Genomic DNA, 21,539 nt, shown 5'->3' with positions numbered 1-21,539 from the left:
CTGGCAAATGGATGTCCAAACTACATTCCTTAATGGATTTCTTAAAGAAGAGTTGTATATGATGCAACCAGAAGGTTTTGTCAATCCTAAAGGTGCTAACAAAATGTGCAAGCTCCGGCGATCCATCCATGGACTGGTGCAAAGCATCTCAGAGTTGGAATATACGCTTTGATGAGTTGATCAAAGCATATAGTTTTATACAAATTTGCGATGAAGCCTATATTTATAAGAAAGTGAGTGGGAGCACTACAACCTTTCTGATAAGTATATGTGAATGACATATTGTTGATCGGAAATGATGTAGAATTTTCTGGAAAGCATAAAAGGAGTGTTTGAAAGGAGTTTTTCAAAGAAAGACCTCGATGAAGCTGCTTACATATTGAGCATCAAGATCTATAGAGATAGATCAAGACGCTTGATGAGTTTTTTCAATGAGTACATACCTTGGCAAATTTTTGAAGTAGTTCAAAATGGAACAGTCAAAGAAGGAGTTCTTGCTTGTATTGCAAGGTGTGAAATTGAGTAAGACTCAAAGCCCGACCACGGCAGAAGATAGAAAGAGAATGAAAGTCATTCCCTATGCCTCAGCCATAGGTTCCATAAAGTATGCCATGCTATGTACCAGATCTATTGTATACCCTACACTGAGTTTGGCGAGGGAGTAAAATAGTGATCTAGGAGTAGATCACTGGACAGCGGTCAAAATTATCCTTAGTGGAATAAGGATATGTTTCTCGATTATGGAGGTGACAAAAGGTTCGTCGTAAAGGGTTACGTCGATGCAAGTTTTGACACTGATCCAGATGACTCCAAGTCTCAATCTAGATACATATTGAAAGTGGGAGCAATTAGCTAGAGTAGCTCCGTGCAGAGCATTGTTGACATAGAAATTTGCAAAATACATACGGATCTGAATATGGCAGACCCGTTGACTAAACTTCTCTCACAAGCAAATCATGATCACACCTTAGTACTCTTTGGGTGTTAATCATATGGCGATGTGAACTAAGATTACTGACTCTAGTAAACCCTTTGAGTGTTGGTCACATGGCGATGTGAACTATGGGTGTTAATGACATGGTGATGTGAACTATTGGTGTTAAATCACATGGCTATGTGAACTAGATTATTGACTCTAGTGCAAGTGGGAGACTGAAGGAAATATGCCCTAGAGGCAATAATAAAGTTATTATTTATTTCCTTATTTCATGATAAATATTAATCATGCTAGAATTGTATTAACCAGAAACTTAGTACATGTGTGAATACATAGACAAAACAAAGTGTCCCTAGTATGCCTCTACTTGACTAGCTCGTTTATCAAAGATGGTTATGTTTCCTAACCATAGACATGTGTTGTCATTTGGTGAACAGGGATCACATCATTAGGAGAATGATGTGATGGACAAGACCCATTCGTTAGCTTAGCATTATGATCGTTACAGTTTCATTGCTACTGCTTTCTTCATGACTTATACATGTTCCTCACACTATGAGATTATGCAACTCCCGAATACCGGAGGAACACCTTGTGTGCTATCTGTTGGGGAACGTAGTAATTTCAAAAAATTCCTACGCACACACATGATCATGGTGATGCATAGCAACGAGAGGGGAGAGTGTGTCCACGTACCCTTGTAGACTGAAAGCGGAAGCGTTAGCACAACGCGGTTGATGTAGTCGTACGTCTACACGATCTGACCGATCCAAGTACTGAACGCACGGCACATCCGAGTTCAGCACACGTTCAACTCGATGACGTCCCGCGAGCTCCGATCCAGAAAAGCTTCGCCGGAGAGTTTTGTCAGCATGACGGCGTGATAACGGTGATGATGATGCTACCGACGCAGGGCTTCGCCTAAGCACCGCTACGATATGATCGAGGTGGATTATGGTGGAGGGGGGCACTGCACACGGCTGGGAGATCAACAGATCAACTTGTGTGTCTAGAGGTGCCCCCTGCCCCCGTATATAAAGGAGCAAGGGGGGAGGCCGGCCGGCCCCTGTAGGCGCGCCAGGAGGAGGAGTCCTCCTCCTAGTAGGAGTAGGACTCCCCTCTTTCCTACTCCTACTGGGTGGGGAAAAGGAAGGGGGAGAGGGAGAAGGAAAGGGGGCGCCGCCCCCCTCTCCTAGTCCAATTCGGACCAGAGGGGGAGGGGCGCGCGGCCTGCCCTAGGCCAGCCCTCTCTCTCCACTAAGGCCCATAAGGCCCACTATTTCTCCCAGGGGGTTCCGGTAACCCTCCGGCACTCCGGTTTTCTCCGAAACCACCCGGAACACTTCCGGTGTCCGAATATAGTCGTCCAATATATCGATCTTTACGTCTCGACCATTTAGAGACTCCTCGTCATGTCCGTGATCATATCCGGGACTCTGAACTACCTTCGGTACATCAAAACACAAAAACTCATAATACCGATCGTCACCGAACTTTAAGCGTGCGGACCCTACGGGTTCGAGAACTATGTAGACATGACCGAGACACGTCTCCGGTCAATAACCAATAGTGGAACCTGGATGCTCATATTGGCTCCCACATATTCTACGAAGATCTTTATCGGTCAAACCGCATAACAACATATGTTGTTCCCTTTGTCATTGGTATGTAACTTGTCCGAGATTCGATCGTCGGTATCTCAATACCTAGCTCAATATCATTACCGGCAAGTCTCTTTACTCGTTACGTAATGCATCATCCCGCAACTAACTCATTAGTCACATTGCTTGCAAGGCTTATTGTGATGTGCATTACCGAGAGGGTCCAGAGATACCTCTCCGACAATCGGAGTGACAAATCCTAATCTTGAACTATGCCAACTCAACAAGTACCATCAGAGACACCTGTAGAGCACCTTTATAATCACCCAGTTATGTTGTGATGTTTGGTAGCACACAAAGTGTTCCTCCGGTAATCGGGAGTTGCATAATCTCATAGTCATAGGAACATGTATAAGTCATGAAGAAAGCAATAGCAGTAAACTAAACGATCAAGTGCTAAGCTAACGGAATGGGTCAAGTCAATCACATCATTCTCCTAATGATGTGATCCCATTAATCAAATGACAACTCATGTCTATGGCTAGGAAACTTAACCATCTTTGATTCAACGAGCTAGTCAAGTAGAGGCATACTAGTGACACTTTGTTTGTCTATATATTCACACATGTACTAAGTTTCCGGTTAATACAATTCTAGCATGAATAATAAACATTTATCATGATATAAGAAAATATAAATAACAACTTTATTATTGCCTCTAGGGCATATTTCCTTCACTATCAAACGTCACAACGTAACTGGGTGATTATAAAGATGCTCTACAGGTATCTCCGATGGTGTTTGTTGAGTTGGCATAGATCGAGATTAGGATTTGTCACTCCGTGTATCGCAGAGGTATCTCTGGGCCCTCTCAGTAATGCACATCACTATAAGCCATGCAAGCATTGTGACTAATGAGTTAGTTGCGGGATGATGCATTATGGAACGAGTAAAGAGACTTGCCGGTAACGAGATTGAACTAGGTATGAGGATACCGACGATCGAATCTCGGGCAAGTAACATACCGATGACAAAGGGAACAACGTATGTTGTTATGTGGTTTGACCGATAAAGATCTTCGTAGAATATGTAGGAGCCAATATGAGCATCCAGATTCCGCTATTGGTTATTGGCCGGAGATGTGTCTCGGTCATGTCTACATAGTTCTCGAACCCGTAGGGTCCGCACGCTTAACGTTCAATGACGATTTGTACTATGAGTTATGTGATTTGATGACCGAAGTTTGTTCAGAGTCCCGGATGAGATCGGGGACATGACGAGGAGTCTCGAAATGGTCGAGAGGTAAAGATCGATATATTCGAAGGGTATATTCGGACATCGGAAAGGTTCTGAGTGATTCGGTTATTTTTCGGAGTACCGGAGAGTTACGGGAATTCGTTGGGAGAAGTATTGGGCCTTATTGGGCCATACGGGAATAGAGGAGGCAGGCCAAAGGGAAGGAGGCGCCCCCCCCCCATGGGTCCTAATTGGACTAGGGGAAAGGGAGCGCCCCCCCCCCCCCTTTGCCCTTTCCTACTCCCTCTCTCTTTCCCTCTTTCTTCTCTCCTACTCCGGAAAGGAAAAGGGGAATCCTACTAGGACTTGGGAGTCCTAGTAGGACTCCCCACACTTGGCGCGCCCCCTCTAGGGCCGGCCTCCTCCTCCTCCCTCCTTTATATACGTGGGCAGGGGACACCCCAAAGACACAACAGACAATCTCTTAGCCGTGTGAGGTGCTCCCCTCCATAGTTACACACCTTGGTCATATCGTCGTGGTGCTTAGGCGAAGCCCTGCGCCGGTAACTTCATCATCACCGTCGCCACGCCTTCATGCTGACGGAACTCTACCTCGGCCTCAACTGGATCAAGAGTACGAGGGACGTCATCGAGCTGAGCACACAGAGGTGCCGTACGTTCGGTGCTAGGATCGGTCGGATCGTGAAGACGTACGACTACATCAACTGCGTTAATAAAATGCTTCCGCTTACGGTCTACGAGGGTACGTGGACTACACTCTCCCCTCTCGTTGCTATGCATAACCATGATCTTGCGTGTGCGTAGGAATTTTTTTGAAATTACTGCGTTCCCCAACACGAGCAGGCTTCTCTCGGTATTTATGTTTTGCCAACGGTGTTGGAGGAGTGACAAAATAAAAGTTGTGACTGGAAGTTTCTTCTTCTCTAACATTTTCCATTGGTGCCTTCAGTCTTGATTTTTGGACACGTAGGGAATATTTCTGGCCTATTTTTTGGGTTGAGACTAGTTCGATGAGCTGTAGATGTGCTATTATTCCATCTCGTGCTTAGTGAGGTTTCCACACTAACGCATACTGAATCAGCCGTTGTATAAGTCCTAGAGTGGAGTCGACAATCTCATGTTGATGGATGATCGACCACATCTTTTCCCATGAAAAGACCTTCTAAATGCGAATTAAGACATCACATCTTATTTTGTGAAATTGAATGGTTGGAACTCAACGGTAAGCATATTTTTCTTTCATTTTCTCTCCCCCCCCACCCCCCCACCCCCCCCCCACCCCCCCCCACCCCCCCCCCCCCCCCCCCCCACCCCAAAAAAATGTAACTCCTTTCATTTTCATGTATTTTTTATCAAGGAAACATAATTTTTATGTCAGTAAAACACTCTTATATTTCTTTACAGATAGAGTAGTCAATAAACAAAAAAACTTTATGTGAGAAGTGCATCAAAGTTCTTTTCAGAATCCACGAAAGAGTTACTTTGGCCTGGGGCATGCCCTGATCCCGACACAGTGGCGATCCACTGTACGCATGTCCGTGTTGCACATTATATGTGCAGACTGCAGACCTTTATTCGTGTGTATATGATATGACAGTTTCTATCCACCGTAAGTGTATCCTTGTGAGAATCACATATACTCCCTCCGTTCCTAAATATAAGTCTTTGAAGAGATTTCACTATGAACCATATACGGATGTATATAGATGTATTTTAGAGTGTAGATTCATCCATTTTGCTCCGTATGTAGTCCATAGTGAAATCTCTATAAAGACTTATATTTAGGAACGGAGGGAATAGTTTTTCTGTTTTATAGTTTTTTTGGAGGGGGGGGGGGGGGGGGGGGGGGGGGAGGTGGCATATGTACCCTAGTTGTGATGTAGGTGTGCCCGTGCGTTAGACAAGGCCGTCTTAGGTTTCACGCTGTAGGTTTTTTAGGGCTAAAGTTCAAACATTCACTGGAATGCAAATAATGTATAGTGTGAGCCAAAAGTGGCGACCACAGACTAACATAGTAGCGGCATTTGCAATCACATGAGCTTCAGTATTATGATCACGTGGATAACTTCCACGGACGAAATTAGTAGTAATTTCGACTTCATTTCTTCCACCACACCCATACTTGGAGGCTGTTTGGTTCACAGCCGAGAGCTGCCACGCCAAATTATTGGCGCTGACCAGATGTCTTGGCCAGCGTTTGGATAGACGCCAATCTTTTGGACATGCGCCAACTTTTTGGCTCCCCGTTCAGTTTTCTGCGCCAACTCCCGGCGAGGCAGCGGCGGCGAATTTGTTCGCCAAATATTTGGCTAGCCCCGCGTTGGTAAGGCTGGCATGGGCGCAAGCCAAACAGGCCCTTAGTCCTAAGAATAGCTCCTGAACGTGTTTAACTGTTGCAGAACAATCAGTAGCAATCTGTACTTTGTGGACATTAAGATCAAGTGCCAACGAGATGCTTTCGCTGCATGCCATTGCCTCAAGCGTTTCCGGCTCAGCCAGATCATCTACTATCATTGCCGATACACCCAGGAACATTCCAGCGTGGTCTCGACAGATTGCAGCAAAGGTTCCCCTATCCAGATTTCACGCTATAGGTGGGACGATATGCGGAGGACAGTGGTATCCCGGCCCACCAAATCCTGATGCTCGCATTTATCCTGTATTTGTTTCTGAATTGCCGGCGATGCATGTTCAATGAGAGGAGACGTTCTTGTCCACCTAGGCGCCGGACGCCTCATCCGTTTTCTTCCTGTGATCCGTTTTCTTCCAGTGATGCAGACCCTATAGATATTCTTTATGTAGAAAATTAAAAGAATTAAACACAATACAGACGCAAGCGCTCATATACACGCAGACTGAGCCAGCGTATCATCTTGAAATTTACGAAGTCACCGTAAGCACCTCGTCGTCGACAGGAACGTTTCCTCCCACTGAATGCGCATCGCCGGTGTCCTAAAACCTCCAACCATCCAACTACAGGTTGGCTCGCGTAGAAAATTAATTTTGTTAGCGCTCAAACAATCGCTCCTGCATCGGAGGAGTGGACTCCTACATGGGCGCCATTTCCTTAGTTAATTTTTTTTATTTTCTAAGTGCACAGATAAGCGACTCTCCATTCGAGATGCCCTGAAGCGTCTATGCTTAAGATGGCGTGCCGGTTCAGTCATTCGGATGTGCTCATAGGAGTAAGGGGTGCGCGTCTGAACTGAGGTGTGTTAAAAAAATCCATGAACAGTGGTCCGATGTAGAGCCGTTTGAGCCGCCGGCCGTCCGCGGCGAATCCAACGGACGGCGGCGACGCCGTATCCCACCCGAGCGCCGGAACCGCCGCGTCGTCCGCACGCGCGTCAGCCCCTCGTCGGCCGCCGCATTTCCTCGATTCGCGAGCGTCGGCGGCGATAACTCCCGCTTACGCGCGCGCGGGATGGCGTCAACGCTTTGCTCTCCCCGCCACCACCACCGCTCGTATATCTGCCGTCGCCGCCTGCGCCCCTCCCCTCCCAGCCACGCCCGTCCCCGGAGCGGCGCCGGCGGCCCACCAGGTACGTTCCGCTCCCAGGATCCGTTCCACATAGTTCCTGCCGTAGCTTTACCGCTCCGTTGAAGAAAAATCTGTCGCCTTGGTTCGGGATCGAATCGAGGGAAAATATTGAGATTTTCGAAATTCGGGGTCGCGGTTGGGGTGTGCCGGATCATTTCGTAGCCGCAGTGCTAAAATTCGGCAGTTCTTCAAGTGCCCAAGCGACCGGTGCTCTGATGGGATTCGTTTCGGTAGTTTGTTTCCCACGAGCACAGAGGATTCTTGGATCCAACCCATGGTGCCAATTTAGTTTCAGTTTTTTGGAATGAATGGAGCCGATGCCTGGGGCAGATTAATGGGGGATGGAGTCTTTCGCTGAAACTCTGCTGTCAAAAAAGAAAGTGTGCTGAAACTCTGTCATTACTTTGTGTTGTGCAGGATTGAACACCACGAAATATCTTTGTTCCCACCCAATGTCCACCGGCAGGGGTTCTCCTGTATCGTGTTCATCCATGGAAGCATCCAAAAGCAAGCCAGGACCGGAACATCTCATTGTTCTGGTTCATGGTATCATGGCAAGGTAACAGCCTAGTCCTACCATACTACTCCATCATGCAGCTAAGTATACCAGATAAAATTAGGCATTACTCTGTGCCTCTTTCTCGAGAACTTAATTTCATTGTTACCGGTTAGTTGGTTACAAATTTCTCAAGAACTTAATTTCATTAGTTAAATCACATGACATACATCTGTACTTAACTGTCAGAACTCAAAGTACACACCTGTATTTGTAAAATCCATATAAGCAATAGTAAGGGCTTTGCAAAATGCTAAAGGTATATTTACGTTTGCCACAGTTTACTTAATAATGTTATAGCTGTATTTATTGCTGATAGTTTTTCTTCGTTCTCTGTTGATTATAGCCCCAGTGACTGGACATATGGGGAAGCAGTGCTGAAAAAGAGGCTTGGTGACAATTTCTTCATCTATGGTATGCGTGCATTTTAACTCTTCATCTATATAGAGAAAGGACATTGTAGTTAGAGATGAAATTAGCATCCACTGCTTTACTGCAGCACAAAAAATTGTCAGCCATAAAATAGCAAACTATTTCCTTGCAGCTAGTTCATCAAACATCTACGCCAAATCTTTTGACGGGATCAATGTAGCTGGAAGGAGGTTAGCGAAAGAAGTATGTGGTAGAGACTGTTCTCTGCTGTTCATGTATTGATTGCTTAGAAGCTTGCGTAATATTGCCCTATGGAAGCAGGTCTTGGACGTGGTTCAGAAGATGGCCGGCTTGAAAAAGATTTCCTTCATAGCACATTCTTTGGGTGGTTTGTTTGCTAGATATGCTATTTCTATACTATATTCACAGCAAGCAAAAGAAACAGGAAGTGGTGCTAGTGTCATGCTGACAAGTGGAGGATCTGAAATATCACGCACTTCAGGATTAGGTGCCATTGCTGGGTTGGAGCCAACTAATTTTATTACATTGGCAACCCCACATCTTGGTGTTAGAGGAAAAAATCAGGTGGGTGTCCAACATGCATTAAATTATATTTGTGAACCTTTTTTAACTTCCCATCTAATCTTGGTTGCCTTGGAAGCAAAAGCTTTGTTTTGGTGCTTGACCAATTTTTAACGATGTATTAAGGATTTTGTGAGGTACCCAACACATCGTGGTATATCATTAATTGGTGCCAAAGCCATATAAGTAAACTTCTGGTGAAACATACAAGCGATTGCTTGCTGAGAAAATAGTGATATTACTGTGGCTTTTTAATATCGAGAATGCATTGATTTCATGCGAGTTTACCCCCTTTGGTGATTATCAGCTTCCATTTCTTCAAGGGCTGTCAATTCTAGAGAAACTTGCAGCACCTTTGGCGCCCTTCATTGTCGGACGCACTGGTGCTCAGCTCTTTCTCACTGATGGTGAACCTACCAAGCCGCCTCTCCTTCTACTAATGACATCTGACCATGAAGACAAAAAGTTCATGTAGGTGAGGAGGACAGATCACTTGGAGGCTAATTTATTCAACTAGAAAAATAATGTTTCTTCATCACTCAACAGATCTGCACTAGCAGCTTTTAAGAACCGCATTTTGTATGCTAATGTTTCATATGACCGTATCCTCCATACAAAATTATTTCTTGAACTTGATCTGCAACATATGTTCAAACGGGATATTTCTGTTTTCTTGTTTTCCTGAGCCTCGAATGCCAGATATGGTTGGTTGGAAAACATCTTCAATAAGGAGAGAATTGGACCTTAGAAAGGTACCTTACTTCCACTAGGATTCAGTGGCAGCCACTAAAGTGGGGTTCTGGGGTAGTGATATTTTGAGTAACTCCTTACTTGCTCCCTATACACAGCCCTTGCGTCGTTCACTTGATGGCTACAAGTACATTGTGAATGTGGAGTACTGTTCGCCTGTGTCGTCCGATGGTCCCCATTTTCCTTCGCGGGCTGCCAGAGCCAAGGAAGCTGCACAGAGTACACCGAATGTGGAAAATACCGAGGAATATCACCAGATGATGGAAGGCAAGTAGGAGCTTTGTGCTACCTCTATGTACTAGATTTGTTCCTTTTCACACGGAGAAAATGAATTCTTTGTACCAAAACAGAGGAGATGATTCGTGGGTTGCAGAGAGTGGGTTGGAAGAAAGTAGATGTGAACTTCCATGCATCAATGTGGCCTTACTCTGCTCACAACAACATGCATGTATGTACATGTGCACCCCCAAGAGTCCCCTGAGGACATACATTTTTTCTGCTCGATAAATTATCTTCAAGATACATGGTATGTATCAATGCAGGTTAAGAATGAGTGGCTTCATAACGCGGGTGCCGGTGTGATCGCCCACGTCGCAGACAGCATGAAACAGACATGTCTGCCCTCCAGCCTGTGAGATTTACACCTGGGATGCTGACTTTCGCCACGGTTAGGTAAGTACCCTATTGGTAAACTTTTGAGCAACTTGTGCTTCCCAGCTTTTCCTAACCAACACAAAGGTTGTTTTGCCAATATTCGAAGATACCGTAAGCCATAAATCCATTGCTAAAGGTTGATTGCTTGCCAGCTTGTTGCTTCGATGCCTGTATATATTTTCATCTCACACGAAGTATTATATTTGCGTCGCAGATCTACAAGGAATTAGTGATACATTTTGTTGCAGACGGTTCGCAAGTCAGTTGCAGAGGCAGGTGCCGGCACAAACTGGAAATGAAAAAAGAAGAAACGGGATGATATTTCTCATTCGGAAGATGATTGCCTCGACTTGTGCTGGAAGCAAATGGTATTTTATATGATATTACACCACAGATAGGTGTGAAGTGTTCGTAGCTATGGTGGATTATGCTAATATTGAGAGAGGGCGTACTGGAAATGTAACACCGCGGTTGACCTGGAAAACCCAGGCATTTTAACACTGAGGCCTGTTTTTGCTGGTGTCCCGTCCAACAAGAATGAACATATGGTGGTAAAAAATCGGATTTAAAGTAGACCATTCTAGAGAAGAGTAGGAACCACAGATGGCATGCATATTGTAGAACTAATAGGGGAAGCAAGGAGTTGTAAGAAAATAAACATGGGGGATGGATTGTAGGCTTGAAAATACAGTTTGGTTATTCTTTGCTGTATTCCGTACATTGTAAAACATGTGTCCTTTTCTTGGTTTTCCTTTTATTTATTTCTCAGAACAGTGCTTCTCATCTGCCCCTTCTCCAAACCTTGTGTATTAATAATACAGTTTGTAGATATATTATTAAGTTTGGAATATCTGGTTTTGTCTCCAACTGTTTTTGCAAAAAATAAAAAATAAAAATTCACACGTTCGCGGAGGCTGCTGCCGCTGACGCGCAGACACACGAGACGGCCGCAAGTCTTCCCGGGTGCACGCAATAGTTTCCGCTACTTCCTCTCTGCTTCTTTCCTTTGTCTCTGGTTCTCCGAGGAATGATACCACGGTGTGGTCGCGCCGGTGGTACTCTTCCTTCTACTCGTCTCCGTCCTCCCCCTCCTCCTCTCTTCCTTCTACTCGTCTACGGCGATCTAGTCAGCGCACACCTCTCTTCTTCTTTTTTGTCCATTCTCTGTGGCCTCCACGTTGCAGAGTTGAGTCCGTTCAGCTCAGCAGAGGTGGGGAGTTGCCGCTCGGTGTTCTTCAGGACGATGCTCTTCTCCAGCTCGCGCTCTCGATCCACCCAAGCCAGGTGATGCCTTTTTTTTTCTGCCGTCCGCCACAAGTTCAGCTTTTGCTCATCCTGAAACCGATTGCCTCCCCTCCTTATTAACCTCTTGTTTGCTGTATATGCTATTTTTATTTCTGGGACGCGCAAACAGCAAAATCTGGTTCCCGGGTATTTTTATTTTTACTCTGTAATTGTATTAGATAGAGTGAAAGTGTTAAATATGTAGTACATACATCAGGAAAAGAAAAAGATACGAGTAAGATGAAATAAAGCAAAGAGAATAAATGGTCAGTGGTCAGCGCTTAGCATCTATCCAAGCTCGCAGGGATGCTGCATTTTATTTTTTCTAAACAAAACCAGATCATGCTTTTCCAAACAAAATTAGTACCGCGAGCTGTTACTTTCACGAAACACAAATGTCCAGCTTTTGCTCATCCGGTGGTCCTCTGAAAGCAACTAGTAGGATTTTTGGTTTTGCTGATGTTGAATTTGTGATGTGCAGAACCGGATCTTTTCTTCACTAGTTCACCTTGGGTTACTGTTGCAAAGGACTCTGCCAATTGGATTTGAAGGAGCTGTTATTCAAGGTGCCCTTCTGCTTCTGCTTCTGCTTTGGAAGGAAGCGATGCATATGCGCATAGTGTACTGTTGCTTTCACCGACCAATCAAGTTCAGGTTTTCCTCATTCTGTCTTCTGAAAACCATCATGTTTTCATTGCAGAATTTCAAGCCAAGGACAATGCTATAGTCGTCTGTAGATCAGAGTGCAAAGACAAAAAAGAAGGGTCGAGGTATGGAGGTCGCCGCTGGGGCGATGATCCCTGTGCTCCGTAAGCTCGGTGAGCTGCTCGCTGGAGAATACAACCTAGAGAAACGAGTAAAGAAAGGTGTACGATCGCTCCTTACAGAGCTGGAGATGATGCATGCCGTGCTCCGTAAGGTTGGCGAGGTGCCACCGGACCAACTCGAGGAGCCGGTCCGTATTTGGGCCGGCAAGGTTAGAGACGTCTCTTGCGACATGGAAGACGTTGTTGACGACTTCCTGGTGTGTGTGGATGAGGGTTCAAGTAGCAAGCCAATGAACATGAGGAATCAAGTCAAGAAGTTCCTCAAAAAGACCACCAAACTGTATGGTAAGGGCAAAGCACTTCATCAAATCTGTGATGCCATTGAAGAAGCTCAGGATCTTGCCAAGGAGTTGGCGGACCTGCGTAAAAGGTACGAGCTTGACGTTCATAGCACTAGCAATCATGCTACCATTGACCCTCGGGTGTTAGCTCTACACAAAAATGTAGAGGAGCTTGTTGGGGTTGACCGCACAAGGGATGAGCTTATCAAAACACTGATTTGTGAGGACGGGAGTTCTAAGGACCAATTGAAGACAATCTCTATTGTTGGTGTTGGTGGGCTGGGCAAGACTACACTCACCAAAGCAATTTATGAGAAGATCAAAGCCCAGTTTGAATGTGCGGCTTTTGTCCCCGTAGGTCAGAACGCAGATATCAAGAAAGTTTTCAAGGACTTACTCTATGGACTTGACAAAGAAAAGTTCAATGACATTCATAATACAGCAAAGGATGAAAATCTACTCATCAAGGAAATCAATGAATTCCTTATGGATAAGAGGTATGCATCACATAGTTCTTGGCTTTGTTTTTATATTTCGAGATTGTATGAAGTAGCCACATGTATACTGAATTCCATATCTTCAGTTACATTTTTTGTTATATTTTTATATTTGTAGCATGTTTCTTATTTTAAGCAAATTCTAGTTAATTTTTGTGTGTGTACCTTATTTTTTTTTTGTTAGTATTGTAGACCTTTAAGAAATTTCTGCTGTATTTCTTAACATTTCTGCATGCATATCTTTAGTGGGTCACATAATTCCTGTGGTTAGCTTTAGTACCATACAATTTATCCTTGTTACAAAACTCAGCTGTATATATATGACTTGCCAGCTAATGATATCAAAATAATTGGCATAGGTACCTCATTGTAATTGATGATATATGGGGAAAAGACATATGGAAATATATAGATTGTGCTTTGTATAAAAACAAACTCCATAGTCGGGTAATCACAACTACCCGCAATGTGAGTTTGTCTGAAGCATGTCTCTCTTCCAGTGATGACATGATTCATAGAATGAAACCTCTTTCTGATGAAGACTCGCGAATACTCTTCCATAGAAGAATATTTCAAAGCGAGGACAAATGTCCAAAAGTTGCAGGTAGTATCAAGAGAGATCTTGAAGAAATGTGGTGGTGTACCATTAGCCATCATTACAATAGCTAGCCTACTTGCTAGTAATCAACGGGTAAAGCAAAAATATGAGTGGATGCATTTGCACAATTCGATTGGCCGTGGAGTTACACAAGGTGATATTGTGAAGGAGATGAACAGGATATTATCACTCAGCTATTATGATTTGCCATCTCATCTGAAGCCTTGTTTATTATATCTAAGCATCTTTCCTGAAGACTTTGAGATTAATAGAGATTGGCTGATATGGAGGTGGCTTGCTGAAGGGTTTATCCAATGTGACAAAGAAGAAACCAGGCTGTTTGAGATCGGAGAGAGCTACTTCAATGAGCTCATGAACAGGAGCTTGATCCAGCCAGCGGAAATCAATGATGAAGGAACGGTAGTAACTTGCCGTATACATGATATGGTGCTTCACCTTATATGCTCACTGTCAAGTGCGGAAAATTTTATCTCCATATTGAATAATGCTGAGTGGCATGCACCTAATCTGCAAAGGAAGTTTCGCAGATTATCACTTCATAATATCAAGGCAAAGGTTCAGAACCATCAGTTTGATAGCACTAGCCTGTCAAAAGTGAGGACCTTTGCTGTTTTTTCTCCCGTTGCTTGTGATTGGTTGCCATCTCTCTCAAGCTTCCAATTTTTACGTGTGCTGGATCTTGGAAATTGTGGCAGCCGTGAAAGTAGCTCTGGTCTCAACCTCAAGTATGTTGGGAATTTGATTCACCTAAGGTACTTAGGGCTCAAGGGTGCAGATGTTCACGAACTCCCAGTGGACATAAGCAAGCTGCAGCTTTTGCAGATACTGGACATACAAGGAACTAGAATAAATGAGTTACCTGCAAGTATTGTTCAACTAAGAAATTTGATATGCCTATCTGTCGATAGTGGCTTGAGGCTGCCAAAAGGAATGGGGAACTTGATGTCCCTTGAAGTGCTGGAACGAGTAGGCTTATCCTCATCTCCTCACATTGTGGAAGAGTTGAGGCATCTGACAGAGGTTATGACACTCAGTATTAACTGTGATAACATGGACGAGGATCTGATTGATATATTAATCAAGTCTCTAGGCAACCTGCACAAATTGCAAAATCTGCATATTGATGATGGTGGCAGATTGATAGATTGCATGTGTGAAAGTTGGGTGCCCCCTCCAAACCTTCGTAGTTTTGATTCATGGGACCCCTTCTTTTTCTTTTCGTCGTTATGCAGACTTCCAAAGTGGGTCAATTCAAGGTCGCTTCCCCACCTCTCCAGCCTGGCCATAGATGTGGAAGAACTGCAAGGGGATGACGTTCAGATCATTGGGATGCTGCCTGCTCTTCGGTCTCTGCGACTTGCTGCAAAACGAGTGATGGGAAGGTTGGTTGTGAGGGCCGATGCATTCCCATCTGCGAGATGCTGCAAGTTCTACGGGTTTCTGACTTGGCCATGCCTTTTTCCACCTGGAGCTATGCCAAGGGTTCAACACCTTGAGTTCTGGGTATCTTATTGGTCGATCGCGATTGGTGAGGTTGACTGTGGCATGAACCACCTCCCTTCTCTCGAGCATGTCAAGGTTACTCTGCAGCGTGATAGGTTCACCGTTAACGGGGTCGATGAAGAGGTGGATATAGCCAAGGCTTTGCTGAGGCGCGCAACAGAAGCCCATCCAAAACGTCCCACCATTGAAATCTATTCGACATAAGTGCTCACATTCCTTGCCGCCGGTAAGTCACGTTTACTCATCTGAGGAACCATGAATAAATCTCTTTGCCTGAATATGCTCGTTATCATACTGTTTGATTTGTCCCTCTTACTTTCTGAATTTCAGGCCTTGAATAAAATCTTGGGAGCCAAATACTAGTAATTCGATCAGTTGCCTTTCGATAGGCAACAAACAATTCATTGCGCCGTGGCAGGCACCAGCATCTCGTTTGATTGGTGTACCGCTGCAGCTCCCGATAAGCAAGGATCATTCTCTCCAACGTATGTTCAGGCTCTGTCTTCCGCGTGTTGTTCTTGTTCAGGATGAACTATTTTATTTTTTCTGCGTATGCTTTCAGAAATGCAGCACCTCATTTCCTTCATTCAGTCAAGACTCGGCACAATGTAAGGTTGCATTCAGTTGGCACTTATTCAGTGTTGTTTTGTAACAGTACTACCTCTACGTTTGCAGCTTATTCACATACAGTGTTGTTTTGTTTTTATCGTCTTATAGCGAAGAGTTAATTGAACTCGGCTTGTTGGCTTCTCTTGTCACTTATTCAGTCAAGACTCGTACAATAAAAAGCAGTTGGTTGAACTCCTGTTGTGCATGGCCCCAGATTTGCTTGATGTTGTTCGTCAAGTTTTCTCTTCTTACTGCAACTCTTGTTTTGGAGCTCGTGATAGAGAACCACAAACGGACATGCTTGTTCTTCTTGGGTGTAAACTAAGAGCCCACCAAATGGTAAGTATGAATGAACTGCGCCGGATTGCTTTGCTGTTTTCGCTTGTTCGTGTATTCTTTTCACAGATGATTGCCTTGCCTTGTGTTGCAAGCAAATGCGATTCACAAACTGAAACCGCTTTCCGATGAAGACTCACAAATACTCTTCCATAGAAGAATATATCAAAGCAAGGGGAAATGTCCACAAGATTTGCAGGTAGTATCAAGAGATATATCTTGAGTTCCCGCGAAAAAAACAAAAGAGATATCTTGAGAATATGTGGTGGTTTACCATTAGCAAATTGAGAAAAGTTTGCAAATTTGAAAAAAGTTCACCAATTTGGAAAAAAGTTTGCGGTTTTTAAAAATAAAGATTTGCAGGGAGTAACGAACAAAAACCTGCCAAAAAACGGACAGAAACAAAACACAAAAAACCGGCCAGGCAGCCACCAGAAAAAACCCCGGAGAAGAACCACATAGCTACAGTTCTAAGTGGGCCGGCCCGTTCGGTCGGGGGTGGGTACGTTTCGGCCTATTCGGCGGTACAGTTTACAAGTCGGCGGGCGCGCACGCTGCCCGGCCCAAATCCTCTACAAGCGGGCCCGCAGGCCCGCGACCAGGCCTCCTCTCTTCATCTTCTTAGGCCGCAAGAAAGGAAGAGGAGAGAGAGAGAGAGAGACCGAAGAAGAGGAAAATCCCGAGAGGCCAAAGAGAGAAAAGCTCACTTCATCGCCTCCGTCCCCCAGCACCCCCACGCCGACGACGCGATGATTCCCAACCTCTCCGCCCTCGAGAACCACTTCGGCGCCGCCGCCGCCGGCAGCGACGACCTCGGCGCCCTCTTCTCCGCCGACGCCGCCGACCAGCTTGCCCTCGAGTTCCCCACCTGCAACGACGTGCGTGAGCCACCCCCCCGATCCCCTTCTCCCTCGCCCCGATCCGCCGGCCTCTGATCCCGTTTGTTGTTTTTTCCCCGGTCGCAGTTCGATGGGTTCCAGAAGGCGACCAAGGAGATGGTGAACAACAAGAAGGGAACCACCACGCTCTCCTTCATCTTCGACAAGGGCGTCATCGTCGCCGCCGACTCCCGGGCCAGCATGGGCGGCTACATATGTGAGTCCCCCTCCTCCTTCCTTCCCCTGGGCCCGCGTCCCGGTGCTAGCTAGGGTTTGGTCGCGCGGGGGCTCGATTCGCGGCCTGGATGCGTGATTTAGGGTCCTGGAGTTTAGATCTAGCTCCTCTGTTGGTCGATTGTTTCTGGGAGGATGCTTTTGTGATTATTAGTAATGTTGGGATGTTTTTGGGGTGTAGGTTTTTATATCTAGCAATTCAGGGAACTGATTCATATTTTTGTAAAATCTCAAAGCAACCTGAGTAGGGTGTGAAGAACTTCTGCTTAGGTTTAGTGTACCGCAAAGAAAAATGGGCACAACCTCACAGCAGCTGAGCTGCGAAGTGCAGTGCCATAACCACACAACAGTTGTGGCGACTCTGCTTGGCTATGGGGATTCATTTGGGTTACATGATGGATACAAAGATACTGGTTGAGTATAGATGCTAACTATCTGTAGGAACTAAGAAGAGATATACTCTGTAGTTGAAGCGGTGAGTGCTGAGAACTACTCCCTCCGTCCCAAAATAAGTGGTCGATTTGGTTTTAGTTCAAAATTGATGACAAGAGTTGGGACGGAGGGAGTATTTAATGATAAGAGTTGTGATCGATGTCATGTAGAGATATACTAACATCAGGCAAAAAATTGTTAGTTTTGCTAATACTTGCCAACATTTGTGCATACTGATTTGTGTCCTTCGTGGTTTTGGAAAAAGACAATAGAAAGCTGCGATTACTGTATAATGTCTATTTTTCCACAAGCGATGATCCTTCTGTAAACTTGCCTTCCCTGTTTCTTATCGTTGAGAAGACTTTTCTGAAAGAACTATTTGTCGTTTTAGAAGGCTTTTGCTTGATGCAAGGATTATCACTTAAACATTCATCAGATTGTATTTCTGTTTCTTACATGATCGCGTGTTTCTTTTCCTGCAGCTTCGCAAACTGTGAGGAAAATCATCGAGATTAATCCCTACATGCTGGGAACCATGGCTGGAGGTGCTGCTGATTGCCAGTTTTGGCATAGAAACTTGGGGGTCAAGGTAAAATGACACCTGCTTGTCTACTTGCATCTCATCTTTGCATAGTAAGACTAACAATAGATTCTTCTTTCAGTGCCGGCTCCATGAGCTTGCCAACAAGCGAAGGATCTCTATTGCTGGTTCTTCAAAGACGTTAGCTAATATCCTTTACTCGTACCGCGGGATGGGACTTTCAATCGGTACAATGATTGCTGGATTTGATGAAACTGTGAGTCGCCCTTTGCCAGATTTTAGTTTTGTTAAGCTGTATATAGGTCTAAGCTTAACAATTCTGCTCTTGATCTAGGGTCCGGGATTGTACTATGTTGACAGTGAGGGTGCAAGGCTCAAGGGAAGCCGGTTCTCTGTTGGTTCTGGCTCTCTATATGCTTATGGTATCTTGGATGAGGGGTATGTTTCCTCCACTATTTTCCTTCGCTTACTGCTCATATTATCTTGAAGTTGCATGCCCTTATGTTTGTGCTTCACATTTCAGTTACAAATTCAACATGTCAGTTGAGGAAGCTGCTGAGTTAGCACGGCGGGCTATTTATCATGCAACATTCCGTGACGGAGCCAGTGGTGGCTGTGTTAGTGGTATGCATTCTGTTTCTTATTATCTGTCCTGATATTTGTTTTATAATTTTGTACATTACCCTGTTTTGCACAACTGTCTACTTATGCTGTTATGAAGCAATAAGTAATAACAATTAACAGCAAACAACCTTTATGACAATATAATCTGGACGTACTGTTCTCATTATTACAGTTTTAAACCAAGCTGCCTTGGTTGATATGTTTATGTTGCATCCATGATCTAATAAAGCATTGAACAAGTAATGCTGAAGCCCTGATCCATTCTTGAATCTTGATAGGCCTGTAGGACAGCGGGACTTGTGATCTTCTTGAACATCTGCTCCTGCCTGAGTTCACGTATTGTGCCTGACAATTACCTCTTTTGCTTCGATTTCAGTCTACTACGTTGGCCCTGACGGCTGGAAGAAGCTGTCTGGAGATGATGTTGGGGAGCTGCACTACCACTACTACCCAGTCCAGGCGGCTCCCGTCGAGCAAGAGATGGCCGAGGCCCCTTCTGCGTCAACCTGATTGATGTCGTACGAAATTCCGTGAACTGTGCTGAAGCACCTTGTTTTATGGACTGGGGGCTTGTTTGTCTCCTCCTCGACATTAGAGTGTTCTCTTCTGAGACCTGCTGATGTTCGACTTACGCATCTGGTATGGCAGTGTGGTTGTAGACTGATGAATGTTATAGATGTTTCCATTGAAGTTTCATTTGAATTCGCTCGCTTGCCTGTTGTTATGACTTTTGTGTTTGCTGCTGGATAGTCTGGGCCTAGGGTGGGCAAATGAAGATGCTTTTTAAATCAACGGCGAACTGAGAAGTGCACGTTTCTTTGGTGAAACTGATGGTCCGACGGATGCTGAACAATCGTGCTGTAAACATTAGGCGAAAAAATCTCATATTCAAACCTCACTTTTTTCATGCAGAGGTATAAAGATGGACTCGTTCGTTTCCTGTAGAACAGGCGGCACTGCAGATTTCGAGCATTTCGTTCCTCTCTGAATTTTACTACTCTGACGTTTATCGGAGTAGTAAAAGTATCTTTTTTTAGACAATGTAAAATATCTTCTCAAATGATAAGTGTCACACATGTGGCACGAAGTAACAATGGTCTGGCGTTTTTATAACTAAAATTGCCATAAAAAAAGAAAATCTAAAAAAACATTGAAATGTCTTTTTTTAGACAATGTAGATAAGTGCCACATATGTGGCACGAAGTAACAATGCCCTGACGTTTTTATAACTAAAATTGCCATAAAAAGAAAATCTAAAAAAACACTGAAACTTGCCATCCAAACAGAACGTTGTCATACTTCATAACTAAAGTTGCCATCCTCATGGTCTAATATCTTTTCGTGAGATATTCTCTTGATGATTTTTTCTATGGTACTACAGTATTTCCGCAACCAAAATAGGAACGCACGCGCCGCCGCCCCTTTCTCTTCTTCCCTTCCCATAGTGCAACCGTCGACCCAAATCCTCCGCTTGCTAGGAGGAACCGCCGCCTGCGATGACGCGACGAAGCCGGGAACGACGCGGTGCCGCCAGCGAGGGAAACTAGGCGGCAGCGCGTGCCGCCGCCGCCCCCCCCCCCCCCCCCCCCCCGGCATACGACGCCTACGAGGAACGCTGCCACGCCGAGGAGGTGCTCTACCTCCATTCCCTCTGGTGCATCGGCCCGCCCCGCCCCTGCCCCCGCCGGAGGCTCCCGCCCCACCCGCGCCGCCTCGCTGAGGAGGATGTGGCTATGAGGATGGGCAGGTGGAAGACTCATATCCCACCCAGTTTGACAACTAACAACAGCAGCAGTCCTACACCAGACGGTCAACCAACAGTCCTACACCCAGACCAGCGTGGGCGCACAGCAAGAGTAGCATTGGGCCATCGGACAACAGCAGTAGGAGGGGAAGGAGGAGGAGGGTGAGGATGATGATATCCGGATGATACAGCTGGTGATCTAAAGAAGAAGGGTAGAGGGAGAAAGCTTCAACATGCAGGAGGGCGAGCTGTTGTGCGATGCATGATTAGCCACTGGCCTCAATCCAATCCATGGCACGAAGCAAAAGGGCACAACATTTTGGAAAAACATTCACATTTGGTTCCACGAACACCAGCATTTCAGTGCTTACTCCGGCGCGGCCATCCGCAACCATGAGTCAAAGTCCCTCAATCATAGATGGTACACCATCAAGAGGACGTGTCCAAGTATTGCGGGCACATGAAGCATCTCATCGCACGGTGGCCTAGCGGTGCACAAATCATCAAGCAAGTAAGTTGATCACTAGCCGGATGTGCTTAGTTTTGTTGCTCACTAGATGGATATGCATTGTTCACAATGTGTCACTTTGTAGCCTTCTCGTGCTTGTTTGGTGTACAAGAAGTTGGAGAAGAAGAACTTCACCGTCACGCATTGTTGGTTGAAGTTGAATGGACAACCGAAGTGGAACCTTTTCATAGCCAAGACCGCCACCCAAGCCACAGAGGGAGAAACTGGTGACCCTACCGACCCAACCCAAGAACCGCCAAAAAAGGTTAGAAGATTTTTACGGGGGAAGAAGTTGGAGGAGGAGAGAGCGAAGCGAGAAGGTGCGGTGGTCAACCCGATGGAGAGGTTCGAGGACATCTTGTCAAAGAAGGA

At 45.2% G+C, this 21,539-nt stretch overlaps 3 protein-coding genes across 4 annotated transcripts; all 3 read left to right on the top strand.

Annotated features, from left to right (window-relative positions):
• The first annotated feature begins 6,989 nt into the window (after nt 1–6,989).
• LOC109745870 (putative lipase YDR444W) lies at nt 6,990–10,978 on the top strand. Of its 2 annotated transcripts, none has more exons than XM_020304987.4 (12): nt 6,990–7,337; nt 7,754–7,895; nt 8,239–8,306; nt 8,437–8,507; nt 8,586–8,849; nt 9,154–9,317; nt 9,393–9,448; nt 9,546–9,598; nt 9,695–9,863; nt 9,947–10,044; nt 10,139–10,268; nt 10,465–10,978. In XM_020304987.4, exons 1-11 carry the CDS (start codon nt 7,220–7,222, stop codon nt 10,229–10,231), a joined length of 1,296 nt encoding a protein of 431 aa, XP_020160576.1. In that variant the 5' UTR covers nt 6,990–7,219; the 3' UTR covers nt 10,232–10,268; nt 10,465–10,978. The 2 variants fall into 2 exon arrangements, with proteins under 2 accessions (XP_020160576.1, XP_040252684.1); XM_040396750.3 differs by having other exon boundaries at nt 10,481–10,561.
• Nucleotides 10,979–11,178: 200 nt separating this feature from the next.
• Nucleotides 11,179–16,062, top strand: LOC109745869 (disease resistance protein RGA5). The gene is given in 6 exon segments (XM_073505452.1): nt 11,179–11,534; nt 12,016–12,100; nt 12,235–13,139; nt 13,499–13,735; nt 13,737–15,487; nt 15,592–16,062. Coding segments are annotated over 3 exon segments (2,799 nt in total). The 5' UTR covers nt 11,179–11,534; nt 12,016–12,100; nt 12,235–12,306; the 3' UTR covers nt 15,466–15,487; nt 15,592–16,062.
• A 752-nt stretch (nt 16,063–16,814) lies between these two features.
• On the top strand, nt 16,815–19,617 carry LOC109745866 (proteasome subunit beta type-5-A). Its single transcript, XM_020304984.3, has 7 exons — nt 16,815–17,084; nt 17,172–17,301; nt 18,233–18,339; nt 18,413–18,547; nt 18,626–18,729; nt 18,815–18,915; nt 19,292–19,617. Exons 1-7 carry the CDS (start codon nt 16,956–16,958, stop codon nt 19,423–19,425), a joined length of 840 nt encoding a protein of 279 aa, XP_020160573.3. The 5' UTR covers nt 16,815–16,955; the 3' UTR covers nt 19,426–19,617.
• Nucleotides 19,618–21,539: the final 1,922 nt, after the last annotated feature.

Source organism: Aegilops tauschii, chromosome 7 (assembly GCF_002575655.3).
Source record: "Aegilops tauschii subsp. strangulata cultivar AL8/78 chromosome 7, Aet v6.0, whole genome shotgun sequence".
NCBI classification, from domain to species: Eukaryota; Viridiplantae; Streptophyta; class Magnoliopsida; order Poales; family Poaceae; genus Aegilops; species Aegilops tauschii.
This window is presented reverse-complemented; position numbering and strand designations above follow the sequence as displayed.

Bases quoted from the DNA above. Each gene is read 5' to 3' on its own strand.
- LOC109745870 (XM_020304987.4), top strand. From the start codon at position 7,220: ATGGCGTCAACGCTTTGCTCTCCCCGCCACCACCACCGCTCGTATATC. The intron at 9,599-9,694 runs GTACCTTACTTC...CCCTATACACAG, and splicing joins GAGAATTGGACCTTAGAAAG to CCCTTGCGTCGTTCACTTGA. The intron at 10,045-10,138 runs GTATGTACATGT...GTATCAATGCAG, and splicing joins CTGCTCACAACAACATGCAT to GTTAAGAATGAGTGGCTTCA.
- LOC109745866 (XM_020304984.3), top strand. From the start codon at position 16,956: ATGATTCCCAACCTCTCCGCCCTCGAGAACCACTTCGGCGCCGCCGCC. The intron at 17,085-17,171 runs GTGCGTGAGCCA...CCCCGGTCGCAG, and splicing joins AGTTCCCCACCTGCAACGAC to TTCGATGGGTTCCAGAAGGC. The intron at 17,302-18,232 runs GTGAGTCCCCCT...CTTTTCCTGCAG, and splicing joins CAGCATGGGCGGCTACATAT to CTTCGCAAACTGTGAGGAAA.